The sequence below is a fragment of the Prenolepis imparis genome, unplaced genomic scaffold (genome assembly GCF_030444845.1).
Source record: "Prenolepis imparis isolate NDT839.2.m4 unplaced genomic scaffold, iyPreImpa1.0 SCAF_5, whole genome shotgun sequence".
Lineage (NCBI taxonomy): Eukaryota > Metazoa > Arthropoda > Insecta > Hymenoptera > Formicidae > Prenolepis > Prenolepis imparis.
Window position 1 is genome coordinate 18,724,325 of NW_028141163.1, and position 23,555 is coordinate 18,747,879.

A 23,555-nucleotide genomic window follows, 5' to 3' on the forward strand; every position below is an offset into this window, starting at 1 on the left:
TCGTACTCTTGTTACATACAGCACAACTTGAAAAATATAGTTCTGTTGAAGAATATATTAATGAAATAATGACAACGGCCCATAAATTAGATGGTCTTGGATTTAATGTATATCTGACGAGTGAGTAGGCATCTTAATGTTAGCAGGTCTACCAGGGGATCGATTGTGTATCTTTGGGCCGTATTCATAGTCGAGCTTTAAGTCCATACTTAAGACGATCTTGATCAAGGCAATCTTATTCAATCCAGACCATCTTAATGTTAGCAGATTTCATAGTCGTAAAATAAGACGATCTTTGCGAAGAAGCTTTTACTCAAGTAAGTCTTATTTGATTTAAGATTGACTTCGCAAAGACATTCTTAAGGCGATTCTTATTTTCGATTCGGCTGTTTCCGTGATATTTGGGTTCCTCCAATGAGAATATTGGATTCAAGGTGCAATTGTATACCATCTTGTGTGTTACATTAGCCATGCTCTTAAATTACATTATTTTTTAGAAGAAGAAGAAGAAAAAGACGGACGGGTGCGGACCTGTAATTTTTGCGCGTTTAATATAATAATATATTAAATAAACTAGCATAAAAAGGCAGACAAGGAAAAGAAGAAGGCGTCTAGCATAAAGTTGAAAGAAGGAGAGAAGAAGAAGGAGCTGGAATTAAGAAACGGTTTCCAATAAAAGACAAATCTGATAGTGGTAAGAAAATTAAGTGATTATTGTATAACTATTGCATAATATTATATGACTATTGTATAATAATTTATTGGATATAATAATAGTATAAATATTAAGAATATAATAGTATAATATTTATTTGATTGCAGGCATATTTCTTAAATAATATATCTACGCTTGTACGCTGTTTATTTTCGAGTTTATTATCAAGTAAGTAAAAGATTATTAAAAGATAATTTTATTGTATAATAATTATTTAAAATTTTTAATGATAAATACACAATTTTATCTAGAATGTCATCATGCAAGGAAAAACCGAACTCCAGTAAAAATAAACATTATACACCATTGGAACGGAAAGTATTTCTGCAAATACTTAATGATTACAAACATGTAATCGAGATTTAAAAAAGCGATAGTTCGACGTTAAAGGATAAGGAACTAGCGTGGACTGAAATATGCAACAAATATAATGGATCCACTTTAATTTGTCAAGAGGTAAAAATAATAATTACAAATCAAGAGACACGATAGTGTCTGGCGTCAAGTTCATTTCCGTCGTATAAATCTATTTAAACATAAAACATTTTTACAGAAAATTTTTACATTAAAATTTTGTTATTATAGAAGACTGTCGCTCAATTAAAGAAACTATGGACTAATTTAAAACAAGCTCAAAGAGAAACATTGACTAAGGAAAAGCAAACATGTCTGGCAACTGGTGGAGGACCACTACAAGTACAAGTTGATATTGACCCTGACATTGCTAACATAGCACCACATCTTATGAAGACCGCACCTGTTTCATTTACATCTAATATGTCTGACGCAGAAATTAATGGTATGTATTAATGTATACTATTAGAATATTCTATTAGAATAATTCTATGGTATTTATAATCAGTTCTTATATTTAAGATTGTCATAAACCAATGTATTTAAGACAGTCTTGAAATAAGAACGGATTAAGAATATCGACCTATATATTAAACTTTTTCTAATATTTACAATTTTCTAATATTTATCTACAATTTATTATTTGTATAACATGTTTTAGATAAACGAGATTTTATATTTGAAATGATATCTACTAATCAACCTATAGAAATATTAGACTCGGACAAGGAAGAGTGTACAAACACGAACAGTATAGAAACTTTGGAAGGTATATTTATTTTATTATTTATTTGTATTATATTAACACACATAATACACACACATACATAATACACACACATCCACAATACATAACAGATATATATGTATATCTGCCGTTGCACGCGTGAAATGTTTCGATCACACAGCTAAAACAACTTCGCTACAAATATTCAGAATAGTACAACACTTATCGTGTCATATAGAGAACATTTATTGGAACATTTAGCGATGAAATAGAGATGAGAATACGGGCCAATGTCTCGGCAAATTTAACGTTCTCGCGAAGTCTGCAAAAGTCTTCCCGATTTCCCTGCATCGGCTCCATCAATTTCTCGGCTGTCACTTGCAAAAGATAAATTTATCTTAAAGAAGACCGATCGTGATGCGATTTTCTTGCGGAAAAACGACGTGTCTTTCCACATAATAACTAAAACACATTATCGTTTCACTCTTAATCACGAGCAATCGTGCAACATGCATACTTATTTTATAGTTGTTTTAGTTTCGCGCGATTCGCAATAACTTGATTAAATCTGACTCACTTAATCCAACCGTGCTAAACTACTTTAATTTTAAAGCGGGCCGACTGCGCGAGAGGAAATTATTTTAGCGCCCTTCTTTTCGAACCTCGCGCGTTTACTTACTCGCGAACACTTTGTCGAGCTTTCTCTGCTTGTCGAACAGAGAAAGCGTAGTCAGGTTATAAGCACACCATGAAACAAATATTAAAACTTCGTTGTGCGCTTTACTTTTGAAGGCGATTACAAAAGTATAACCGCAGCAACTGCCACTTTGCACTTCTCTCGCTATATATATTTTTTTTCAAGACGAATTAAAGTTTCTCGAAAAATTATATGCGTTGACGTATGTATGTGGTTACATCGGGATAAAATCTGATCGATTTTTGGTTTCAAAATTAACAAAATATTTTTTATATGACACAAAACATATGACATGCATTTTTTGTTTTGTTTACACCGATGTAGATTTGTAAAGAATGTTCAAAAAAATATCAAACATATGCTTTCTTTATAAGTGTTAATGCAGAATTTAAGAGAGGATTGAACCATCCCTTTTAAAAGTAGCGAAATCGTAATAATAAATACTATTTATCATATCAAAAAATAATCTAGAAATTTTGACATTTAAAATTTTAATATTTAATATAGTTTATAATCTATATAGTTGTAATATAGTTTGTATATAATTTTGTAGAATCATAAATGTGTGCATATTAGAATTATTATATATGGTATTAAACCTTTTTTTTATTTTTAATTTAATTTTCTTTTTTTTAAAGTATTTTAAAAATAATATTTTATTATTCGTCAATAATATTTTATACACATGCGGCTTTTTTATATGTACGCATAGCAAAATATTTATTTATATAGAAATTGTTTATCTTATATTGCTTTATTAATTAGTTTATCATAAATAGCGATAATCATATCTTAACGTATCATGACATTATCGTAATATCATATTTCATCGATAATTATCTAACAAATACGCGTAAGCCACGAGAATACACGATAAAACAATACCTCGCTCTATGTATTCACTAATGAAACAAAAGATAATTCATAATTTCCTATAACATTGCATTATATTAATTTATGAAATATAAAATATATATAAAGAATTTATATATTATTCGATTTTTATACTATATTATATAGAATTATATAATATATAGAAAAAAATATCAGAACACAACTAAAAGAAAAAAATTTTAAATAACTGAATTTGTTAAACTGCTTACGAAATAGTTATACATAAATATAATCAACATTCTTTGTATAATTTCAATTTGTCGTATAACTTTTAGCGATCTGCTTAAGCTCCTTCTTAGCGATTTTTCCCGTAGCCGTGCGTGGAAGCCTTTGCATGAATTTAACTCCCGCATGCAATCTACAATACCACGGCATGTTCTGCTCCACCAAGTCGGTTATGTCGAGCTCCGTCGCCTGGAATTTACGTGAGAAATTGTAATGTAACGTATGTAGGGCAAGACGGTTAAACTCTTAGGCCGGTATTCATAGTCGGTTCTTATATTTAAGAATGTCTTAAGTACAATCTTAAGATGTGATTAACCAATCACAGAGCCGTATTTGCATCTTAAGACATTACTTAAGACGGTCTTGAAATAAGAACGGACTATGAATACCGGCCTTAGAGCTTGCAGTAAATTGAAGCCGTGTGCACAAAAACAGGTCAATTCTCTTTTTGGTAAAAGTCAATAAATGCAAAAGATTTATGTAAGCTAACTTTCTCCTCTTTGAGGAAAAATTTGCAGGGCAACATGAATTACTTTGAATATTTTTTTTACACAAATATTTTTCTGAAAAATATCAAAACATCCAATAAACCTGTCATTATGCTATCATTTTAATAGCGAAAATTTATATATGTCAGTATAAAAATAAATTTAAAAAATAATTTATAGCATGTATGAAAAGAAGAAATACAAAAAATTTTGTAAAAGATCTAAGATGATCAGATGAAAATTATAAATCATCTGTCATTCATTATGTATTATGAATTGTATACATTATGCATATATATACATATTTTTTAAATGAAATGTATACATTAATTATATATTACGACTTTTCATTTTCATGTTATAAATATTACTTCTTTGCCGGGTATTTTCGCAACAAAACCCATGGCATGTTCCTCCTCGATATCGTGTGGTACAGCCACCACGGCGACTTCGAGGACTGCGGGATGTTGCTGAATCAAAGCTTCAATTTCCGCAGGCGATATTTTGATAGCTCTATAGTTGATGAATTCCGATATTCTATCGATGAGGAAAATTTCACCATCGTCATCATAATAACCGAGATCGCCCGTATGTAACCATCCTAAAATTAAAGCATGTTTCTCATGTTAAGATTTGGCAGTTTTTAATTATTATTTATAAAATTAGAATTAATTTTCGTGCTTGGCTCTTAGGCCGAATTTAAGAATCATTTAGTTATTAAATACTGAGAGCCGATAAAAATATTTCTTAATTTATTATTTATAACATGTAAAAATTATATCGATGCTTTGATATTAATAACGGAAATTATTTTCATTATTTTTGATTTGAGAGTATTCTAAAATAAAAATATGCAAGCTCTGGGATGATATATTTTCGAAAGTATCTGTTCTAAACAATAACGCGTCGAACTATTTTATACTTACCGTCCGAATCGATAGCATTCTTCGTAGCCTCAGGGTTGTTGTAGTATCCATTCATCATGTACGACGATTTGGCCCATATTTCTCCGGTTTTGTTAGCCCCCAAGATCCTCCCTGTGTTAGAATCGACCACCTTCAGCCGTCCTGTTTCGCAAACAAATCCACAGCTGCCCGGTTTACTGTATTTCGTCTGACAGGCACATAATCCACCGTAATCCGTCATTCCTGTGGGCAGTTTGTTGCAAAAATCGTTTTTCTTTCGCGTCGCATGTTCACCGTATGTATTTTAAATGAAAACATTGTTTATATTATCGCACTTGTACGAAAAATGACAAGATTTTAATAACGATTTATTATCTGTCATCTCGATGATAGTATCGTACAACTCACCGTAACATAATATGACATTGGTGTGCGGCAAAAGTTTTACTAGAGTCTGCTGTAGCTCTCTCCGAAAATGTGCACCGCCAAACAAAAGGATTTTCAATGTCGGTAGCCGGTACCTGCTTAATACGCCAAACTTTAGCAGCCGGATAGGGAAGCAGGAATCGCATCTAAACCAGGATACCTGAATGCAAAACGACGCCGTTAAATTCGAACGTTCCCGCGCGATATTACCTGCACGAAGCAATAAATCATTCGGCACAACTATCACACTCAGTTGTAGATGCGCCTCAATTCGAGCTTCATGTTATCCTTTAGCAAATTCGCCACGCGACATAAATTAACACAAATTAACGCGAACGCGCGAGCGTAATATCGCGTGAAATAATACCCTCTATACGCAAGGATATCCCCAAATGGAAATAATAACGCTAACAGAGGTCGTGTGCAAGAAGTGCATAATAAATCACGTGATATCGCCAAATTTGATCTCGTAAATTTGCATAAATTTACAATTAATTTATAAAATGTTATATACATTATATAGACAAGCCTGTGTTTGTCGCTAAAAAAATATTTTATAAAGCCTTTTAAATAATTGTTGTTACTAAAATTGTTCGCTAGAATAATACATTATTTATCAAGTCATCTTACGATTATTTATTAATTTTTTATTGTTATCAAAAAAAAAATATATATATATATGTTGAGGAGATTCTGATTCGCCGTTAATATGCAATTACACGACTGTATATTAATCTTCCATCACTTGCCTCATATTTCTCGATGAAGTAGCACAGCTTGTCTTCATTATCGTAATCCGGGACTATGATCCTCTTGGAATAATCTAGAATAGCTTTGATGACGATGAACAGACCGCAATACCAACGCATGGAAGGCGTCCACAAAGATACGTGCCCTCTGAGATCATGAATTTTCACGTGAGTCATGTAATTGATCATCGAGGCGTGGCTGATCTCAGTGCCTTTCGGAAAACCACTGGTGCCAGATGAACAAACGATCGTCGCGATTTGATTCGGACTAGTCAGCTTCGAGCACTCGAATTCGTCGATCTTTGCCATATCTTGGGAACTTAAAATGCGTGTTAGAGGTACGTCTTCGAATCCCGCTAGCTCGCCGAATACCACTAGTTTAATGTCCAGATGATCCTCCTCGATGATCCGTGCCAAACATTCGATCGAATCAACATTCGCAAACACTATTTTCGGTCTCGTTAGCGAGAGAAAAAAACGCGCGGTCGCTGAAAAATTAAAAAATTTCTATATAAATTTGTTCCGCACATTTGAAAAAGTCTCGACGCGACGTTAGCATTACTTTTGTTATAATATTTGTACGCATTATCTACCATGTTCGTTGCGGATTTGTGACAAAGATAAAAACGAAACTATGCGAGTAATTTGAATGCTTTTTCGCGTTGAGTCACGCCGACTGATTAAAAAAAAAAGAAAGAAAAGTAGAAAATCAAAAGAGGAAAAGACTGAAATGAAATGCTTTGTAACAACGGCATCGCCACGTTGTACGTGCGGAAAATCGGATCTCGTTCGGCGGTTGGTGATTTAATGCTCGGCGCGAAAAAAGAACCGAGAACAAGCTAGAAAAGCGGGAGAAAAGTAGTAACGTACTTGGAGAGAGCTCGTCGTCCCACGGGCTGCTAATGGCGCCGACGTAGAGTGCCGCTAGCAGCGGTACGTATGATTGCAAGTGATCGTGAGTGCAAATGCCGATTATGTCGCCCGGTTGAACAGCCTGCTCTCTCAACCACAGCGCGCATTTCACGCTTTTCTCCGTCATTTCCGCGAAAGTGGTCTTTGTGTCGGTAACCGCCTCCACCTACACACATATACGCATTACGGATCGAACGAGCGGGGGTTAAGAGGCGACTACATTAGCGGAATTTACGTTAAAGTCGATTCAATGGCGTGTCTCTATCGACACCTTCTCCATAGAAGTAGACTTTACTAATTACTTGCGCGATGAATTCCGCTTTGCTCCGCAGCTTTTCCAACACCAACGCTCCGACATTTATGCATTCATCGCGAATCGATACTTCTTTGCCGATCAATATGTTATCCTCTATTCTAAATATTAGATTATCCTGAAAATTTGTATGACACAAGTATAATTAATTGACGATAATAAAATTAAAAAAGTTAAATACCGGAGATGACAAATTGCGCATTGCAGCATTAAAGTACATGTACATGTGCCATGTACACTGAAAAAAAAATTTCTTAACTTGACTAAACCGTTCAACTAAATTACTATTTTGTTAATTGAACATATATTAATATTTAAGTCAAATACACATTTTGTTAGATTTAATATGTTATATTTAATTTAAATATTTTTATATGTTCAGTTAATAAAATACTATTTAGTTGAACGGTTTAGTCAAATTAACAATTGTTTTTAGTGTAGCAGGCTCTTAATTCATTTTTCTATAGTATTTAAATGCAGAAATTAATTATTATGATCGAGAGAGAAAGAGAAACGTAGTTACGAAACCTTCTAAGTCTCAAATAAAGAAAAATCTTAAAAACTTAAAAACACAAATTGCGCTAACTAGACTTTTAATAATTTTTATTGTATCTATACCTCTTCGATGATATCTTGATCCTTTAAGTTCATCATTGTATAAAAATACACACTCTCTCTTTTGACACTATTTATATATTCTGAAAACGAGTCGTGTAAAGCTTTTGTAAATGATTAAACGCACAGCATTGAGCGCATGGCTTTTATTATCGTTCATGTATTTATCGACTACTGATATGATAACATTCACTTATACAATTATAAAATGCGATAACATTAAACAATTATAAAATGCGACAACATATTAAACTGCACAACTTTAACACGAATGAAAGGAAAGTAGTCTCGTGGCGAATAGTGAATACATCAATATTTCCTCGGAAATTTGTTTTTACGATGGGAATTATCATAGCGGAGAGATCCATTAGGAAAAAAATCCACGATTTGCAAGCGCGTTGCGAAACAATGCTGTCGTGATGTACCGAGGAAAGACAAATATTTGTATGCAAGCACGGATGCGCAAGTCTCATTTGCGAACGTTACTCTCATTCTGTTTAGTAATTCCGAGTCTCTCTCTGAACAAACCACTAATTTAATGCAACGATCCGATTTTATTCTAACAAAATGTCGCAAAAGAAAACACTTTTATATCGAAGAAATATTGAACTATCGATAAAAAAGAGGAGCGCACGCAATAAACAATTGTTTGAAAAAATTCTCTATTAAACGTGGGTATATCTATATACCATACGTCTGAATAACTGAATTTGTTCATAGCAATAGTAGTAACTCCAAAAGTTATAAGTTTAATTGCAAGATATCAATTATAAATATTTAAAAAAATATTATCTCTTATTGAATCGATTTTTCTTTGCATTTTATAATTTGGATCGAAAAAAAAACTCACAAGAGTTTTAAAATTCACATTTATTTAATCAAAATTTTGACAAAAATCATGATTATGTGTATATAGTGAATATAAATATATTTTTACATACATATTTTTGTAAATATGGTATATCGTACTTTCGTTTCACTCTTTATTTTGGCATAGTTTATCATTGCATTAAACAACGTTAAAGAGTTAATTGGATAGCGTTGGTTGTCGGTCCTAAGTTCTAACCATTTTATGAATGCGGCAACGTGACACGAGAGTGCACTATGCCGCCGCCGACTCAAGGTGACAGCAATGTTCCTGTTTCTCGAACTTTCCTTTGGTATCGACAATCTCAATGTTCTCACCTTATCCAGCCTCTGTCCTTTCTGCAGTTCTCTATCTACACATTCGCGGCATTACTGTTAATTTTTAAACTCTCTATTCGCACTTTGATGGTAATCTCAAAACTATCACCAAGAATTTTTTTTTATATATTTCAGGATATTATATGTACGTTCAGAATGTAGTAAAATTATGAAAGCATCAATAAAATGAAAATAACATGAATAAGACAGAAATTTAATTGTTTCATATAAGTATCCATTTATTGAATAAAAGATTTTCTTATCAGAATATAATTCTTATTAATTGATATCAATTTTTATCATGAAGGCTATTCTATTAAATAAAAATAAACAGAATGAACACATCGTTTCAAGTCTCCCGATTTTTATATCGAGTATTTTTGTTTTACTGAGAAGTTGATTTTCGATTGATGATGAATTATTTCATTCACGAATAAGGAGAATTGAAATTTTGCATCAACGTTCAAGCAACGTAGAAAAAATTTAACAAGCTTCGAGAAATTATATGCTCACAACGATACAACGCTTTCATCATGGCTCATGTTCGGCCAAACAACCTGAGATTCTACTTGACTTGATCTTTATCTTCCTCTTGTTGTATGTCGCAGGAAGTTTCGTGTACTTGAGTAACAAGAACTTGAGTTTATATCATATAACGTTATTATATTACTATTGCAGATAACAATATTTTATACAAACAATTTTTTTACAAAGATTTAAATTTTACGTAATATATTATCTAATCTATTCATACACACAAAATAATGACTGTATTATAGTGGATTGTAATATTTTGAATATTTTTAAGATTTAACTAGCGATTGCAATCACGTAATATTATGATTTTCGTTGCTCATGACGAGTAGTTATTCTAATGAAGGTGAATATTGCAATGCGATCTCACGAGGAATCGGTATGTCCATATTTAATTATTCAGATCCACTCTCTGTGCTGTTTCATTTACACATCGGGAAATGGTTCCGCAGATAAACTATTCACGTGTTTTAGGCATTTACAAGTATAAACTGCGTATTCCTAAGTTATGCACGGCCACCATTTTACATCTTTAAACTCTTAAACATCTCAAAGAGAGCTTTAAAAGAAAGAATATTACATTAATTAACTCAATTAATTTTATCTGTATATATGAGCGTGTAAGAAAGAGAGAAAGGGAGGAGGGAGAGAGAAAGAGAGAGCAAAAAAATAATTGCTTAAATATTAAAAAATAAAATGAGAGAAAATATTCATTTTTCGCTATTTTGTTATTATCAAACATTTCGTTATTATGAATTCGTTATTATATGTTTATATTATGATGTAAAGCACAAAATCATTGCGAATGCAGTGTATATTCATAAAAGGTAAAAAAAGGCGCCTAGTATGGGCACGCCAGTAGTGAAAAATTACCCATTGCAAACCCATGTGTAGAATCGTATGAAAAATTACTCATTGCAAACCCATGTAGAAATGTAGTATAAAAATTACCTATTGCAAACCCATGTAGAATCATATGAAAAATTATCCATTGCAAACCCATGTAGAATCGTACTACAAAAGTAATAATATAAAAAAAAATTGCGCGCCAAGTGAAAGTAGAAACTTTTGTACCAGTGGAAAATTTAAGTTGCAAACCTATAGAGTCGTATAATAAACCAGTGAAAAATTTAAGTTGCAAACCCATGTAGAATAGTATAATTATAGAGACCTCTCACGCTGGAAATTGCAAACCCATGTAGAATCGTATAATTATAGACCTCTCTTCACGCTGAAAGTTGCAAACCCATGTAGAATCATAACAAAAAAATAAGACAAAACACATAAAATACAGAATTAAAAATTAATACAAACATTAAAAATTAAAAAATTAAAATTAATACAAATAAAAAAAATTAAAAAATTTTAATTAAAAAAACTAGGCACTGCTAAATTTCAAAATTAACTTTAGCATATTGTTTAATTTAGCAGTGCCTAGTTTTTTAATTAAAATTTTTTTATTTTTTTTATTTGTATTAATTTTAATAATTTTTTAATTTTTATACTATTCTACATGGGTTTGCAACTTAAATTTTTCACTGTTTTATTATACGATTCTATAGGTTTGCAACTTAAATTTTCCACTGGTACAAAAGTTTCTACTTTCACTTGGCGCGCAATTTTTTTTTATATTATTACTTTTGTAGTACGATCATAATATTTCCGTTTACAAAGCACATAGAGCAAAAATAAAGACACTTTCCTTATCAAGAGACACGGTAGTGTCTCGCGCCTAGTTTGGGCGAAGCCGACCCCTTAGAAGCGAGGCACCGTGTATCTTTACGCGAATCGGACAGTTGAGATAATCATAGATTTCGGATGCTCAATAACGGCTAAAGCGATCGAGTTTTTACTAGTCTTAATCGATAGATTGAGGTCGAATTATATAAGGAAAGTGTCTTTATTTTTGCTCTATGTGCTTTGTAAACGGAAATATTATGATGCAAAGTCTCAATATGAAATTTTTGGTGTAAGAAACGTCCACGTCGTCATCATTTCATTATCATCATCGTTCACGCAAGTCCTCAATGCGCATGCGCGATTCTTGTACAGTTCCAGCTTTTGGTACAAGGGCGCTAGTGCTTCGTAATATTTACCACAGACAGATGTGTGCTTATAGGTTAAATGTTCCGGGAAGATTATTAATAAATTAATGGTGTATTCTTCGGAAGCTTAACCAACCATAGCGAGGAATAGCGAGGAAGAAGAAGACATTAGTACTTCTAAATCAGGTAATTAATTTTTTGTACGCATTAATGATTTAATTAGTACATATGGTTTTAAATCAGTAGTGCGTATGTAATATTTATTATTTATATTATTAGCTTTTATTCGCTTTCTTATTTCATATCATCAATAATTGCAACTAAAGCCTAGCCTACAATGGCAGTAAGCAGTATAGAGTAAGCAGTAAGCAGTAAGCAGTATGAAATGGGAATTGCCCATTTCGTTACTCCCGGTCTTTACATCCACTAAAAACAGTATACAATGGCAATAACAAGGCTATAGGAATAGAGAGTATACTGTTTTTAGTGGATGTAAAGACCGGGAGTAACGAAATGGGCAATTCTCATTTCATACTGCTTACTGCTTACTGCTTACTCTATACTGCTTACTGCCATTGTAGACTAGGCTTAACATGTATGTTACATATAACATGCAGGTTAGTTACGTGTAGTACAACAATTATATATCTGTGTTTGCTGGGATTATTAATATAAAATAAATAAATAAATATATTGTTTTTTTAGGTTAAAACTGACAGAACTGGCAGACATGTAGCGCCAATTGGCAGCTGCCCTTGCTGCCAATGCAAGAATTCGGCTGTCAGCACAGCCACCACTGCCTGTTGCACAGCCATCGCAGCCACCACTACCTGCTACAAAGTCATCGCAGTCCACCACTGCCTGCTGTACAGCCATCGCAGTCACCACTGTCTGCTTCACAGTCATCGCATTATAGTAAGTCAAGCAAATATTTTATAAATATAAATATTAAAATAATCAACTTACAATTTTAATACGCTTTTATTTACAATTTTAATTAATAATTTTTATTATTTTTATTTTTTGCAGCCATCACTGCTGCTGTACAGCCATCGCAGCCACCACTGCTGCGTGTCTGCCAGTTCTGGAACTCATATATTACCTAGTAAACAAATGCTGGAATATGTACTCGTGAGGATACAAGGCTTTGCGAAACTTATGACTAAAGTAGAAAATATAGCAAGATATTCTGCGCACTTCTTAAAAGCACGAATAAATTTAGGTCATGTGTGGAGTATTGCTTTATATAGTCGCTTATGCAACTGTGAGCAGGATTTGGTACGATTTTTATAAATTGTAAACTCATTGTTTTCTTTATTTGTGGTAATAATATTTATATATATTATGGTAATAATATTCATTTCTTTATAGGTTTTGCTCAAGAATAATACTCAGGAAATCTTGTAACTGGTACAACAACCTATATAATTAATAAACAATAAGAATTACTATTAAGGCTCTTCCGTATTAAATACAAATATAAGTGATAGGCCTTAAGAGCCGAACGCGGATGTTGATGCGTATTCCAACGAAATTTAATTTTTCGCTGGAATTAAATTAATTGTGCACAGGGCACGAATTTTACTACTTGGTATACTGCCAAGTCTTGTATGGAATAATCTCATACTTGAGATTTTTATTCCATACATCCCCTCTAACCCCCCTAAAGAATTAGATGCGAGAGAAAAATATAGATCCGAAAGTCGCTGAATCGGGAATCGAACCCGAGACCTTTCGCTTGTCGGGCGACTGCTCTTCCAACTGAGCTATTCAGATCCTTCCGATTCTATATTTTTCTCTGCTTTTAAGTAAATACTTTAAATAACGCCTTTTCGGCCGGCGTAAATAAACAATAACCTATATAATTGTTTCAAGAACTTTGAGCACGTTGGTCTACCTTGGATTTCAAAAAATCAAAGCTTGCCATGTGATTTAAGAGTATGGCTCTCTTTAGACTGGCTCAATATAGAACTAAAGTATGTTTGTGCTTATTTAATATTAATTTAATTAAACATATAATACTTTATACAATAAATTAATGAAATTTTATAATTTAGCATGCATGATACAACTAATTGTAAGCAAAATACATTTGAACAATTCATTTCAGAAGCATCTGATAATACGAATGAAATAAGTTTCAATACTTCTGACAAATTTAAAATTGATATCTCAAACGTATTACAAGCAAATGCTTCAACCTATAATGTATTGGATGATGAATCAAACAATGATGATATATATGATATTGGAGGTATGTGTTGATTAGAGTTATATATTTAAATTTTTAATATCTATAAGATATTTTTTTTACTTCTCTTTCTATTTTATGTATCTAATATATACATAGAAATATATACATAGAAATATATACATAGAAATATATACATAGAAATATATACATAGAAATAAAATATAGAGGTATGAAGTAATTTTTATCGAGGATCAAAAGTATTTTTTATTCTACACAAAAGAAAAGTTACAAAGTTTTAAAAAGAAATATTTTATTTATATCAGATAAAGTATAATAGATAAAGATAATTCTATTACCCTTATCATTCTTATAAATATAATAAATAGGAAAATTATTGATGAATCACATAGTAGTATTATAATATTGCTAATTTGTCATATACAAATAATAATAACTAATATTACTTGTAAAAAGAATCAATTTTAAGTCTTTAACAGTTTTGTGATTACCAAAATATAATAAGCATTGTGTTCCAAACATTTTATTTCTCTCTTTGCAATCTTTTGTAAATTTAAAGTTTTGACACATTATATATTGTATTATTCCATAGAGAGTGTTGCTGATTGTATTTTATTTACAGAACGTGCCTCTGTTAAAATTCTATTTTGCAGCTTCTTATTTCCAAATTATTTACTTCTTTATTTTATATTAACAATTATATTCTTATGAAAAAATAATAGGATGGTTGCGTAACAAAAAAATAGTTATATTATTATGAAAAAAATTTAGTATATCACATACATGTAGTATAATATTGCAAAATGTATCTTGTTATTTATAATTGTTAATATAAAATAAGAAAGTGAATAAATAATATTTATAAAGAATTTATATACATTTTTTATTGCGCATGCATTCATAGCACTATTATGAGTGCTATGAGTTATCAAAAATACATCTTTACGTTATTTATTATTATTAGCTTTTATTATTCGCTCCCTTATTTTATATCAATAATTATATACTTATGAAAGAAATAGTAGGATGGTAGCGTAGCATGAAAGTAGTTATTATTATGAAAGAAATAGTAAAATGATAATGTATTGGGATCGCTTATGAGAATAATAAGACTCATATATGTTAGCACGTTACTTGCTTGGCGCCCCGGGAACTCTGTGTGTGTCGCTCCTCGCGCACCTCACGACACGCTCCCGCAACAGATAACGTAACAAGAAAGTAGTTGCAAATATCATTATATAAATATGTATTCAAGAAAGAAATAGAAGGATCTACATTTTGCAATGTATACTACATACATGTGATATGCAATATTACTTATATGTGATGTTCTATATTTCTTTCACAATAATAATTACTTTCTTGTTACGCTGCCATCCTATGCTACTATTTCTTTCATAAGTATATAATTGTTAATATAAAATAAAGAAACAGTATATTTTGCATATATGTCCGTATTCTAATGATTTAAATATGTTTTACATTACAGATACAGAATGAGGACATTGTAATCTTTTGGAATAGTACCAGAGTTGCTCAAAAAGTAATGCCCTACATTATTTTTTCAGAATATTTATTCAACAATTTATACACAATATACATGGTAATCTCAATCAACTTCTATTGCTTTATGCCAGTACGATACATTATATGTATTTACTTGCCTTTACTGTACCAACTTTTGTGCTTTCCACGTAACCATGTTTTCACATTTGAATCACGCCCTCTTCATCTTCCAAACCGTATTTCGCGAAGTGCATTTAATTAAGTGGTTCAAAAAGTTAAATATTGGAAGCTATCGCTAAACTGTGTTAAACATATAATTTAAAGATCTCTGCGAAACAAGATTGGGAAGATAATGAGGGGATGATTGAAGCTGTGATGACATGGTTACGTAGAAAAAACAAGAGTTGATACAGTAAAGGCATACATATACTTGTATCGTGCTGGTATAAGGTTATAGAAGTTGATTGAGATTATATTAAAAAATAATATATATTTAAAAAGAAGAAATATCCATGTATGTTTAAAAACATTTCAAACCTGTTTAATAAATAGTTTCTGAAAAAAATGGCATTATTTGAGCAACCCTAGTAAATATAAATCATATACAAAAATGAATGATATCCCTATAAAAACTTACCTTTAAAAAAAAGGTAAAAAAAGGCGCCAGTAGTGAATGGGCACGCCAGTAGTGAAAAATTACCCATTGTAAACCCATGTGTAGAATCGTATGAAAAATTACTCATTGCAAACCCATGTAGAATCATATGAAAAATTATCCATTGCAAACCCATGTAGAATCGTACTACAAAAGTAATGATATAAAAAAAAATTGCGCGCCAAGTGAAAGTAGAAACTTTTGTACCAGTGGAAAATTAAAGTTGCAAACCTATAGAGTCGTATAATGAACCAGTGAAAAATTAAAGTTGCAAACCTATGTAGAATAGTATAAAAATTAAAAAATTATTAAAATAAATACAAATAAAAAAAATTAAAAAATTTTAATTAAAAAAACTAGGCACTGCTAAATTAAACAATATGCTAAAAGTTAATTTTGAAATTGATTAATATATGCGTGAACGATGATGATGATGACGTGGACGTTTCTTAAAAGAAATTTTTCATATTTAGACTTTGCATTATGATATTTCCGCTTACAAAGCATGTAGAACAAAAATAAAGACACTTTCATTATATAAATCGAACTCAATCTATCGATTAAGCCTAGTAAAAACTCGATCGCTTCAGTCGTTATTGAGCATCCGAAATCTATAATACTCTCAACTGTCCGATTCGCGTAAAGATACACGGTGCCTCGCTACTAAGGGATCGGCTTCGCCCAAACTAGGCGCGAAACACTACCGTGTCTCTTGATTATACAATATGTAACTTACACGCACAGTATGCTTTCCGACACACGCATCTGAATGTACAGAAACATCTAGGAGTCAAAGTATATATTATAGTGAAATGGATTGTAATTCCTGATATTATACATTGTGTCTGCATAGAATATGTTACATGATTTACCATAAGTATGTTCATGCTATGGTCGAACAACATGGCATCCGACAATTTCCCGTAAGCATTTTCAAACACGGGAGCGCCAATCCTTAAATATTGAAGTAGCAAGCACACAGAAAGCGGCGCGCGAGCTTACCGGTATTTAACTGAAAACTCTGTAACGCTCTCTCTCTCTCTCTCTCTCTCTCTCTCTCTCTCTCTCTCTCTCTCTCTCTCTCTCTCTCTCTCTCTCTCTCTCTCTCTCTCTCTCTCTCTCTCCTCTCCTCTCCTCTCCTCTCCTCTCCTCTCCTCTCCTCTCCTCTCCTCTCCTCTCCTCTCCGCTCCTCTCCTCTCCTCTCCTCTCCTCTCCTCTCCTCTCCTCTCCTCTCCTCTCCTCTCCTCTCCTCTCCTCTCCTCCTCTCCTCTCCTCTCCTCTCCTCTCCTCTCCTCTCCTCTCCTCTCCTCTCCTCTCCTCTCCTCTCCTCTCCTCTCCTCTCCTCTCCTCTCCTCTCCTCTCCTCTCCTCTCCTCTCCTCTCCTCTCCTCTCCTCTCCTCTCCTCTCCTCTCCTCTCCTCTCCTCTCCTCTCCTCTCCTCTCCTCTCCTCTCCTCTCCTCTCCTCTCCTCTCCTCTCCTCTCCTCTCCTCTCCTCTCCTCTCCTCTCCTCTCCTCTCCTCTCCTCTCCTCTCCTCTCCTCTCCTCTCCTCTCCTCTCCTCTCCTCTCCTCTCTCTCCTCTCCTCTCCTCTCCTCTCCTCTCCTCTCCTCTCCTCTTCCTCCTCTCCTCTCCTCTCCTCTCCTCTCCTCTCCATCCCTCCTCTCCCTCGCGCCTCACTCTCCCCTCCCCTCCCACTCTTCCGCCCCCTCCCCCCTCTTTCACTCCCCGCCACTCTTCCCTCCCCCCACTCTTTTCTTCCCCCACCCTTCCATCCCCCTCACCCTTTCCCCTCTCAACCCCTCTCTCTCCCTCCCGCCCCTCTCACCCCCGCCCCTCTCTCACTCCCTCCCTCTCTCACTCCCTCCCACCCCTCCCACCCAACCCTCTCTCTCTACCTCTCTCTCTCTCTCTCTCTCTCTCTCTCTCTCTCTTCTCTCTCTCTCTCTCTCTCTTCTCTCTCTCTCTCTCTCTCTCTCTCTCTCTCTCTCTCTCTCTCTCTTTCACGTGCGCGCGCGTTTCATTTTCGTGTTGAATTTTTATTTTCTCAAAAAGTCTTTGGTAAAATAATAAATGTATCTGAATTATATTTTTTTATTGCTTTAAATTATGATTAAAAAATAACATTTCAAAAAGTCAATATTTTTTTCGCATAAATTGATTATATACATTATGTAAGCCTGTTGTTCGGAAACAATTTTTGTTGTTTTCATTTCTGTGATTATCCTACGTGTATAAGTTCTGTGCGTACAAGCTTTGTTCTGATACATATTAATATACATATATCGAGAGGGAGCTTATATTTCTTAATAATACTCACGATATAAAATCAACAATTAATAAAACAAACGATAATGTTTGCAACAAAGAGTTTAAAAAAATATACATATAATATGTAATTTATCATAAACTAATGTATAAAATTTGTATACGATTACAATTCCGCATGACATACAAGAAATTTACAACCTTTTTTTTTAATCTGCTCTTTAAAAACAAATTTTTTATTTTTAATCATTCTTGAGCTGCAAAGCGGACTATCAACGTGGATTGAATTGAATTCGAGTACATTCGCGGATGTAGTATTTGACTGCCATACAAAAGTAGCAGTAGGCGAGAGGCTCGTGAGGCATCGGTCGATTGGTGCGCTTCCCGAAGAAGTCCTCGGGGGAAATCTAGGATTTCCCTTCGACCTATTGCGTTTCTGTCCGATAGTTGACCCGCCTTAGTGCAAGTAGTCTTCGACTTGCCGCCGACTGTGGAATTGCTTATGTGCCCTGTTATCGATACGCGGTTCTCTATATCGACACGAAATCCCCCTTATCAATATGCTTGCACAGCCCGTAATTATGCTCGTCTCACGGTCATCGGGGTTATCTCATGTTCCTTCTGAGGCGATACAGGGCGGAATTCAATTCGAGGCCGTTAATCGTCGCGACACGCTTTGTTCCGACACGGGCGTGTTCGAATGTTTACACGACGACGCAACGCGCTCAACGACAGCTAATTAGACGGGGATGTAATTAGACTTGCGCTGTTAACTCGATAATATATGCTGGTGAAAGTAGACGCCCCTAACATCCGTCTAATCAATGTGGACAGGTTCTCTTTCTGACGAGTGAACGGCGATCAATCGGCATTGTTATCGGAGACAGCAGATTGCAAAATGTTCTCACATCATGATTATGATAAAATAAGCGCAATTTTGAGGAATTTATGTAGAGTAATTTTAAGAAAAATTCAAAGAATTCCAAGATATTTTCTGCTATTTTGAGTATTATATATGTATATATGTATATGTTTGCTTCTAAATATTTCTTGATTTTTCTTAAATTATTTTATATAAATTATTATATACGGTATCCTAGAATAGAGTTGAAAGTTGCAACGCTAATTGTGCGATTATCTGTATAATATCTGAGCGAATCAAATTTTTAATCCAGGAAGTGCGAACATATTCGTCGGTTTGATTTAAAAGGAACGAAACGACTGGAAATAAAATTCTCCGCGTGCGTCGCTTGATCAAACGTCCCCTAAACCATGGCATCGGTTTGAATTCCATTCCGGCGGTTCAATCTGCTAAGTAACCGGATTTAACGTGCACGATTCGCGTCGGAAAGCTCGGAATTCCTTCCTCGCTGTCAGAATTTGTTCACAAAACGACGTTCCACGCTATTTCTCGACCTCGGTCACCTGCTCGGCCCGTCTTGCGATCTCGTAATCCTTCCCTCGTTGCCATTAATTTCATCCGATCTCGTCTATAAACCTGGGAATCCTCAATTTGCGGCTGACGGCGAAAGAAATAATACCAGAGGTCGCAGGAGAAACTTGGAGCGAGATTTATTCCTCTCCATCAACTTAATGATATCTCACTTGAAATAATTATATCAAATTGTGTATCGCGATTAAATTAAAAAAAATATCAAATTTCTTTATGAGATTTTTTTATTATAATATTGCACATTATTTTGTATTATTGTATCAGCTTTTTTTAGACAATATAATGTTATTGTTGAGTTAAAATATTAAAACGGTAACAGAGAAATAGATTTATTTTTTCATAATATTAACTTAATTACATATTAACTTTTAAATTAATATATATTGATTTTTCGTTAATTTCTCTATTTTTAATTTGTTGCAATAAATAATACACTCAAGGGATCTCCAAAGGTAAACCAATAGAGCCATTCCGAAAGAGATCATTTCGAGTAAGATTGTGCTTTGCGTAGAAATCACATTAAAGAAAAATTTAACGTCGTCACGAGATTATTCACAATCTTATACGCAAGTGACTTAAATCGCGTATGATGATTTATATTTAAAACACTTTATCACTGCCTTATTTCTGCTTTTTGCATTCTATTTTTCGCATACGCGCACTGTTTCGGAACGATCACGTCGCGGATCGGGACGATGAGTGGAAAAGGAAACGCTTAATTACGAGCGCCAATTAAAGGTCCGAGTCCCCGAGTAGAGTGTCGACCGAACGAAGAGAGGGTAATTAAAAAGGCGAGCAATCAGCCTTTCGCAAGCAGCTATAATTCGATCGTTTCCTTGATTACACGAGCACCTTGTCGTCGTCGAGCTACCGCTTCGTTTCTCGATCCTTTAGCGGCCGTGCTTTTGTCGATCAACAGCAACTGTTCTCGGACAGCATAAATCGAATTACTGATTGCAACGAGCAATCGATAGGACGGAAACACAGTTGGTCAGAGGATGGGCTGAATATACAAAGTGTTCTGGTGTCGTCGCGCGCTTTTGATTACTAATTGATAAAGTAAGGAAAATGCTATTCGCTTAAAATAGGTTTTAACTTTTTCTATAGCATAATAAATCATACATATAATTTTTTGATTAAACAGAGAATCATACATAACATGTAACTTGTTGATTAAAAAGTTTTGGTATAACTTCAAAATTATAATAAGATTTTTTTATTATTTCAACTTTATTTTATTTCAAGAAAAATAATAAAAATTTTGCGTTCTAAAATATGATGTCCAATTTGTCGCTAATAATAAGACAAAATCGACTGTGAATTTGACAAATATTTATACAGTTGAAAGCACGCGATATCTATTACATCATATATATTTGAACATTTTTTTTCGCAGAAAGGATTTTTGCTTCTGATCAGGCTACAAAATCTGTTCGTTGTACACAGATACCATAATATCAAAAATTCTTCTCGTGCAAAATATCCGTTACATGTACTCCATGCAACTATTTGCTTCGACAACATCGAAGTAATAAAATAATTTCTTGATTTCTACAGAATTAAATAGACTGAATAACAAAAAAATAATATTGTCTTCCGATTTATCTTAATACTTAATTTCATTCTACTCAATCTGAATCTGAATCTTCATCGGCCGAATAAAGATGTTACGAGTTAATTAACAAAACCGACTTAATGACAGAGTGAGCCAATTTTTCTAGTTCATCTGGGGAATCCGGCTCGTCTCGATGTATATCAACCGAGGATTACGTTATGAGCGAATCGCAGGGGGAGAGAAGGGGGGGGGGAAGGAAGACAGGGAGTAGCAAGTCGTTAAGTCTCTCGTCCCGCTCCGAAATCATGTAATTTTATTTAAACTGCCGGGCGGAGTCAGTTAAGCCAACTAAATTTAAAAGTTCTTTTTCCACCGCGCCGGACTTTCGTATGTATATATAGCGAGAATGGATGCGCTCGTGCCCGGAGGCGCCGAATTTCTTAATGAAGTTTGCGAGACTTTTTAAAGACCTCAGAGGCATTTCCAACTCGGAGATACGCGCGGCCGACCACTTAACATTCCTCATTTGCAACGATACGTTATAAATTACGTGAAAAAAGGTCGGCTTGCGCGGACCCGTCGAAACCTTCGCGCTCGAAATCGCCTAAACGAACCGCAACGCGTTCTCCATTAAATTTATTTCACTTATTCCATTTGCGCTGCCACGAGTAACGATAACGATGGCGTCAATACTATTTTCTGTAGTATTTTTATCGATTTAAATCAATAAATTACGGCGCATATTAATATTCAAGAGAAAATTTTACAAATCGTAATTTGTCTCTTCCAATATTTTCTATAAAATATTATTTTTTATAAATACTAGACAACACAAGCACGCGCAATTTTATTCAAAGATTTTATTTAATTTTATTTTAAACAACTGTCAAAACTGTTAACCTTCGCGATGACAGCCGCTTGATTAATATTTTTTCACAGAAATCAGTTGATTAAAGCGTTAATTTGCTAATTAAATTTTAAAATAATAATATGGTAAAAAATTAAAATAGTTATATGTTGTAAATAATATGTTATAATACATTATTCTCAATTAATATTTTTTGACAGAAATCAGCTGATAACTGTCAAAAATATTAATCGTGTTTAAAGTATTATAACATATTATTTAAAACATTATTTTAATTTTTATAACATATTATTTTAAAAATTAATTAACAAATTAACGCTTTAATCAGCTGATTTTTATCAAAAAATATTAATAAAGCGAAAATTTGCTAATTAAATTTTAAAATAATAATATGGTAAAAGTTATAAAATAGTAATATGTTGTAAATAATATGTTATAATACTTTATTCTCGATTAATATTTTTTTTTCTAAAGCTATAATATATCTTTTCGAACGAATCTCCTTCGAGTTTTAATTAATTATTAATATTAAGTCATACATATAGTATCGCGCGCGCGCGCTATTAGAATGAAGTTGCCGATGTTTGTAGCTTCGGCCATTACCAAAACGCCGCGAGTATCAGGCAGTTCGAGCTGCGTCCCGTTGTGATTAATTAGTAAGCATAATCGTTAGAAACGATTTCTACCCTTGTATTGTAATATTTATCAATCGCATATCATAATTTCAACGTTAATATGTAGTCGTAATTGTTCGAAACGCATATTTCGCGAAAAATTCGATGTAAAATCTTTTGCCAACATAACCCATCAACTTAATCTGTTTTCGCGTGCGCGAATGTGTTACGATCCGTGGATATATCTATCGTTAATTCTAGCTTACATATTTATATTGTGTATGTTGTAATGCGAAATAATAAGATTATTCTAATATATGTATGTATTTTATTTGTTACAGGTAGCATTGCGATACACAGTGCGATTCACGCGTCGTGTCGGGAGTGCCGTGTAAAGTATCGGTGAGTGAGAAATTGTTTATTTTATAATATTTCTATAGCGGTAATGGGGGTATCATATGTTGAAAATATTAAAATAGTAACATATACACTAAGAATATAAAGGCTCGATATATATCAAATATTCTTCTTTGGAATTAAAAATCTCGAATTGAGATTGTTCCGTAATAAAGTCTTGGCGGTGTACCAAGCAAAATGTGTGCCCCGTGCACAATTAGTTAATTCCAACGAAAAATTAATTTTCG

The 23,555-nt window shown here is 33.4% G+C and overlaps 1 protein-coding gene, 2 long non-coding RNA genes and 1 pseudogene across 5 annotated transcripts; 3 read left to right on the forward strand and 1 right to left on the reverse strand.

Annotated features, from left to right (window-relative positions):
* The first annotated feature begins 214 nt into the window (after positions 1–214).
* Positions 215–1,096, forward strand: LOC145936417 (uncharacterized). The gene is made up of 4 exons (XR_014425392.1): positions 215–434; positions 498–694; positions 823–883; positions 967–1,096. It is a non-coding gene; the product is annotated as an uncharacterized LOC145936417 (long non-coding RNA).
* Positions 1,097–1,310: 214 nt separating this feature from the next.
* Positions 1,311–2,825, forward strand: LOC145936110 (uncharacterized). The gene is made up of 3 exons (XR_014425326.1): positions 1,311–1,514; positions 1,731–1,862; positions 2,818–2,825. It is a non-coding gene; the product is annotated as an uncharacterized LOC145936110 (long non-coding RNA).
* Positions 2,826–3,277: 452 nt separating this feature from the next.
* LOC145935966 (luciferin 4-monooxygenase-like) lies at positions 3,278–8,129 on the reverse strand. 3 transcript variants are annotated; one of them, XM_083037799.1, is made up of 8 exons: positions 8,024–8,129; positions 7,395–7,523; positions 7,051–7,258; positions 6,181–6,668; positions 5,414–5,591; positions 5,027–5,248; positions 4,472–4,701; positions 3,278–3,801 (listed from the first exon to the last, which is right to left on the reverse strand). In XM_083037799.1, exons 1-8 carry the CDS (start codon positions 8,057–8,059, stop codon positions 3,640–3,642), a joined length of 1,653 nt encoding a protein of 550 aa, XP_082893925.1. In that variant the 5' UTR covers positions 8,060–8,129; the 3' UTR covers positions 3,278–3,639. The 3 variants fall into 3 exon arrangements, with proteins under 3 accessions (XP_082893925.1, XP_082893926.1, XP_082893927.1); XM_083037800.1 differs by lacking the exon at positions 8,024–8,129 and having other exon boundaries at positions 7,388–7,474; XM_083037801.1 differs by lacking the exons at positions 7,395–7,523; positions 8,024–8,129 and adding an exon at positions 7,328–7,368.
* A 4,419-nt stretch (positions 8,130–12,548) lies between these two features.
* Positions 12,549–23,317, forward strand: LOC145936111 (uncharacterized; annotated as a pseudogene).
* Positions 23,318–23,555: the final 238 nt, after the last annotated feature.

Coding starts and splice junctions, on each gene's coding strand:
- LOC145935966 (XM_083037799.1), bottom strand. CDS start 8,059: ATGATGAACTTAAAGGATCAAGATATCATCGAAGAG. Junction 7,524..8,023: donor ATCAAGATATCATCGAAGAG/GTATAGATACAA, acceptor ACAAATTTTCAG/GATAATCTAATATTTAGAAT. Junction 3,802..4,471: donor CGAAAATACCCGGCAAAGAA/GTAATATTTATA, acceptor CGTAAATTCCAG/GCGACGGAGCTCGACATAAC.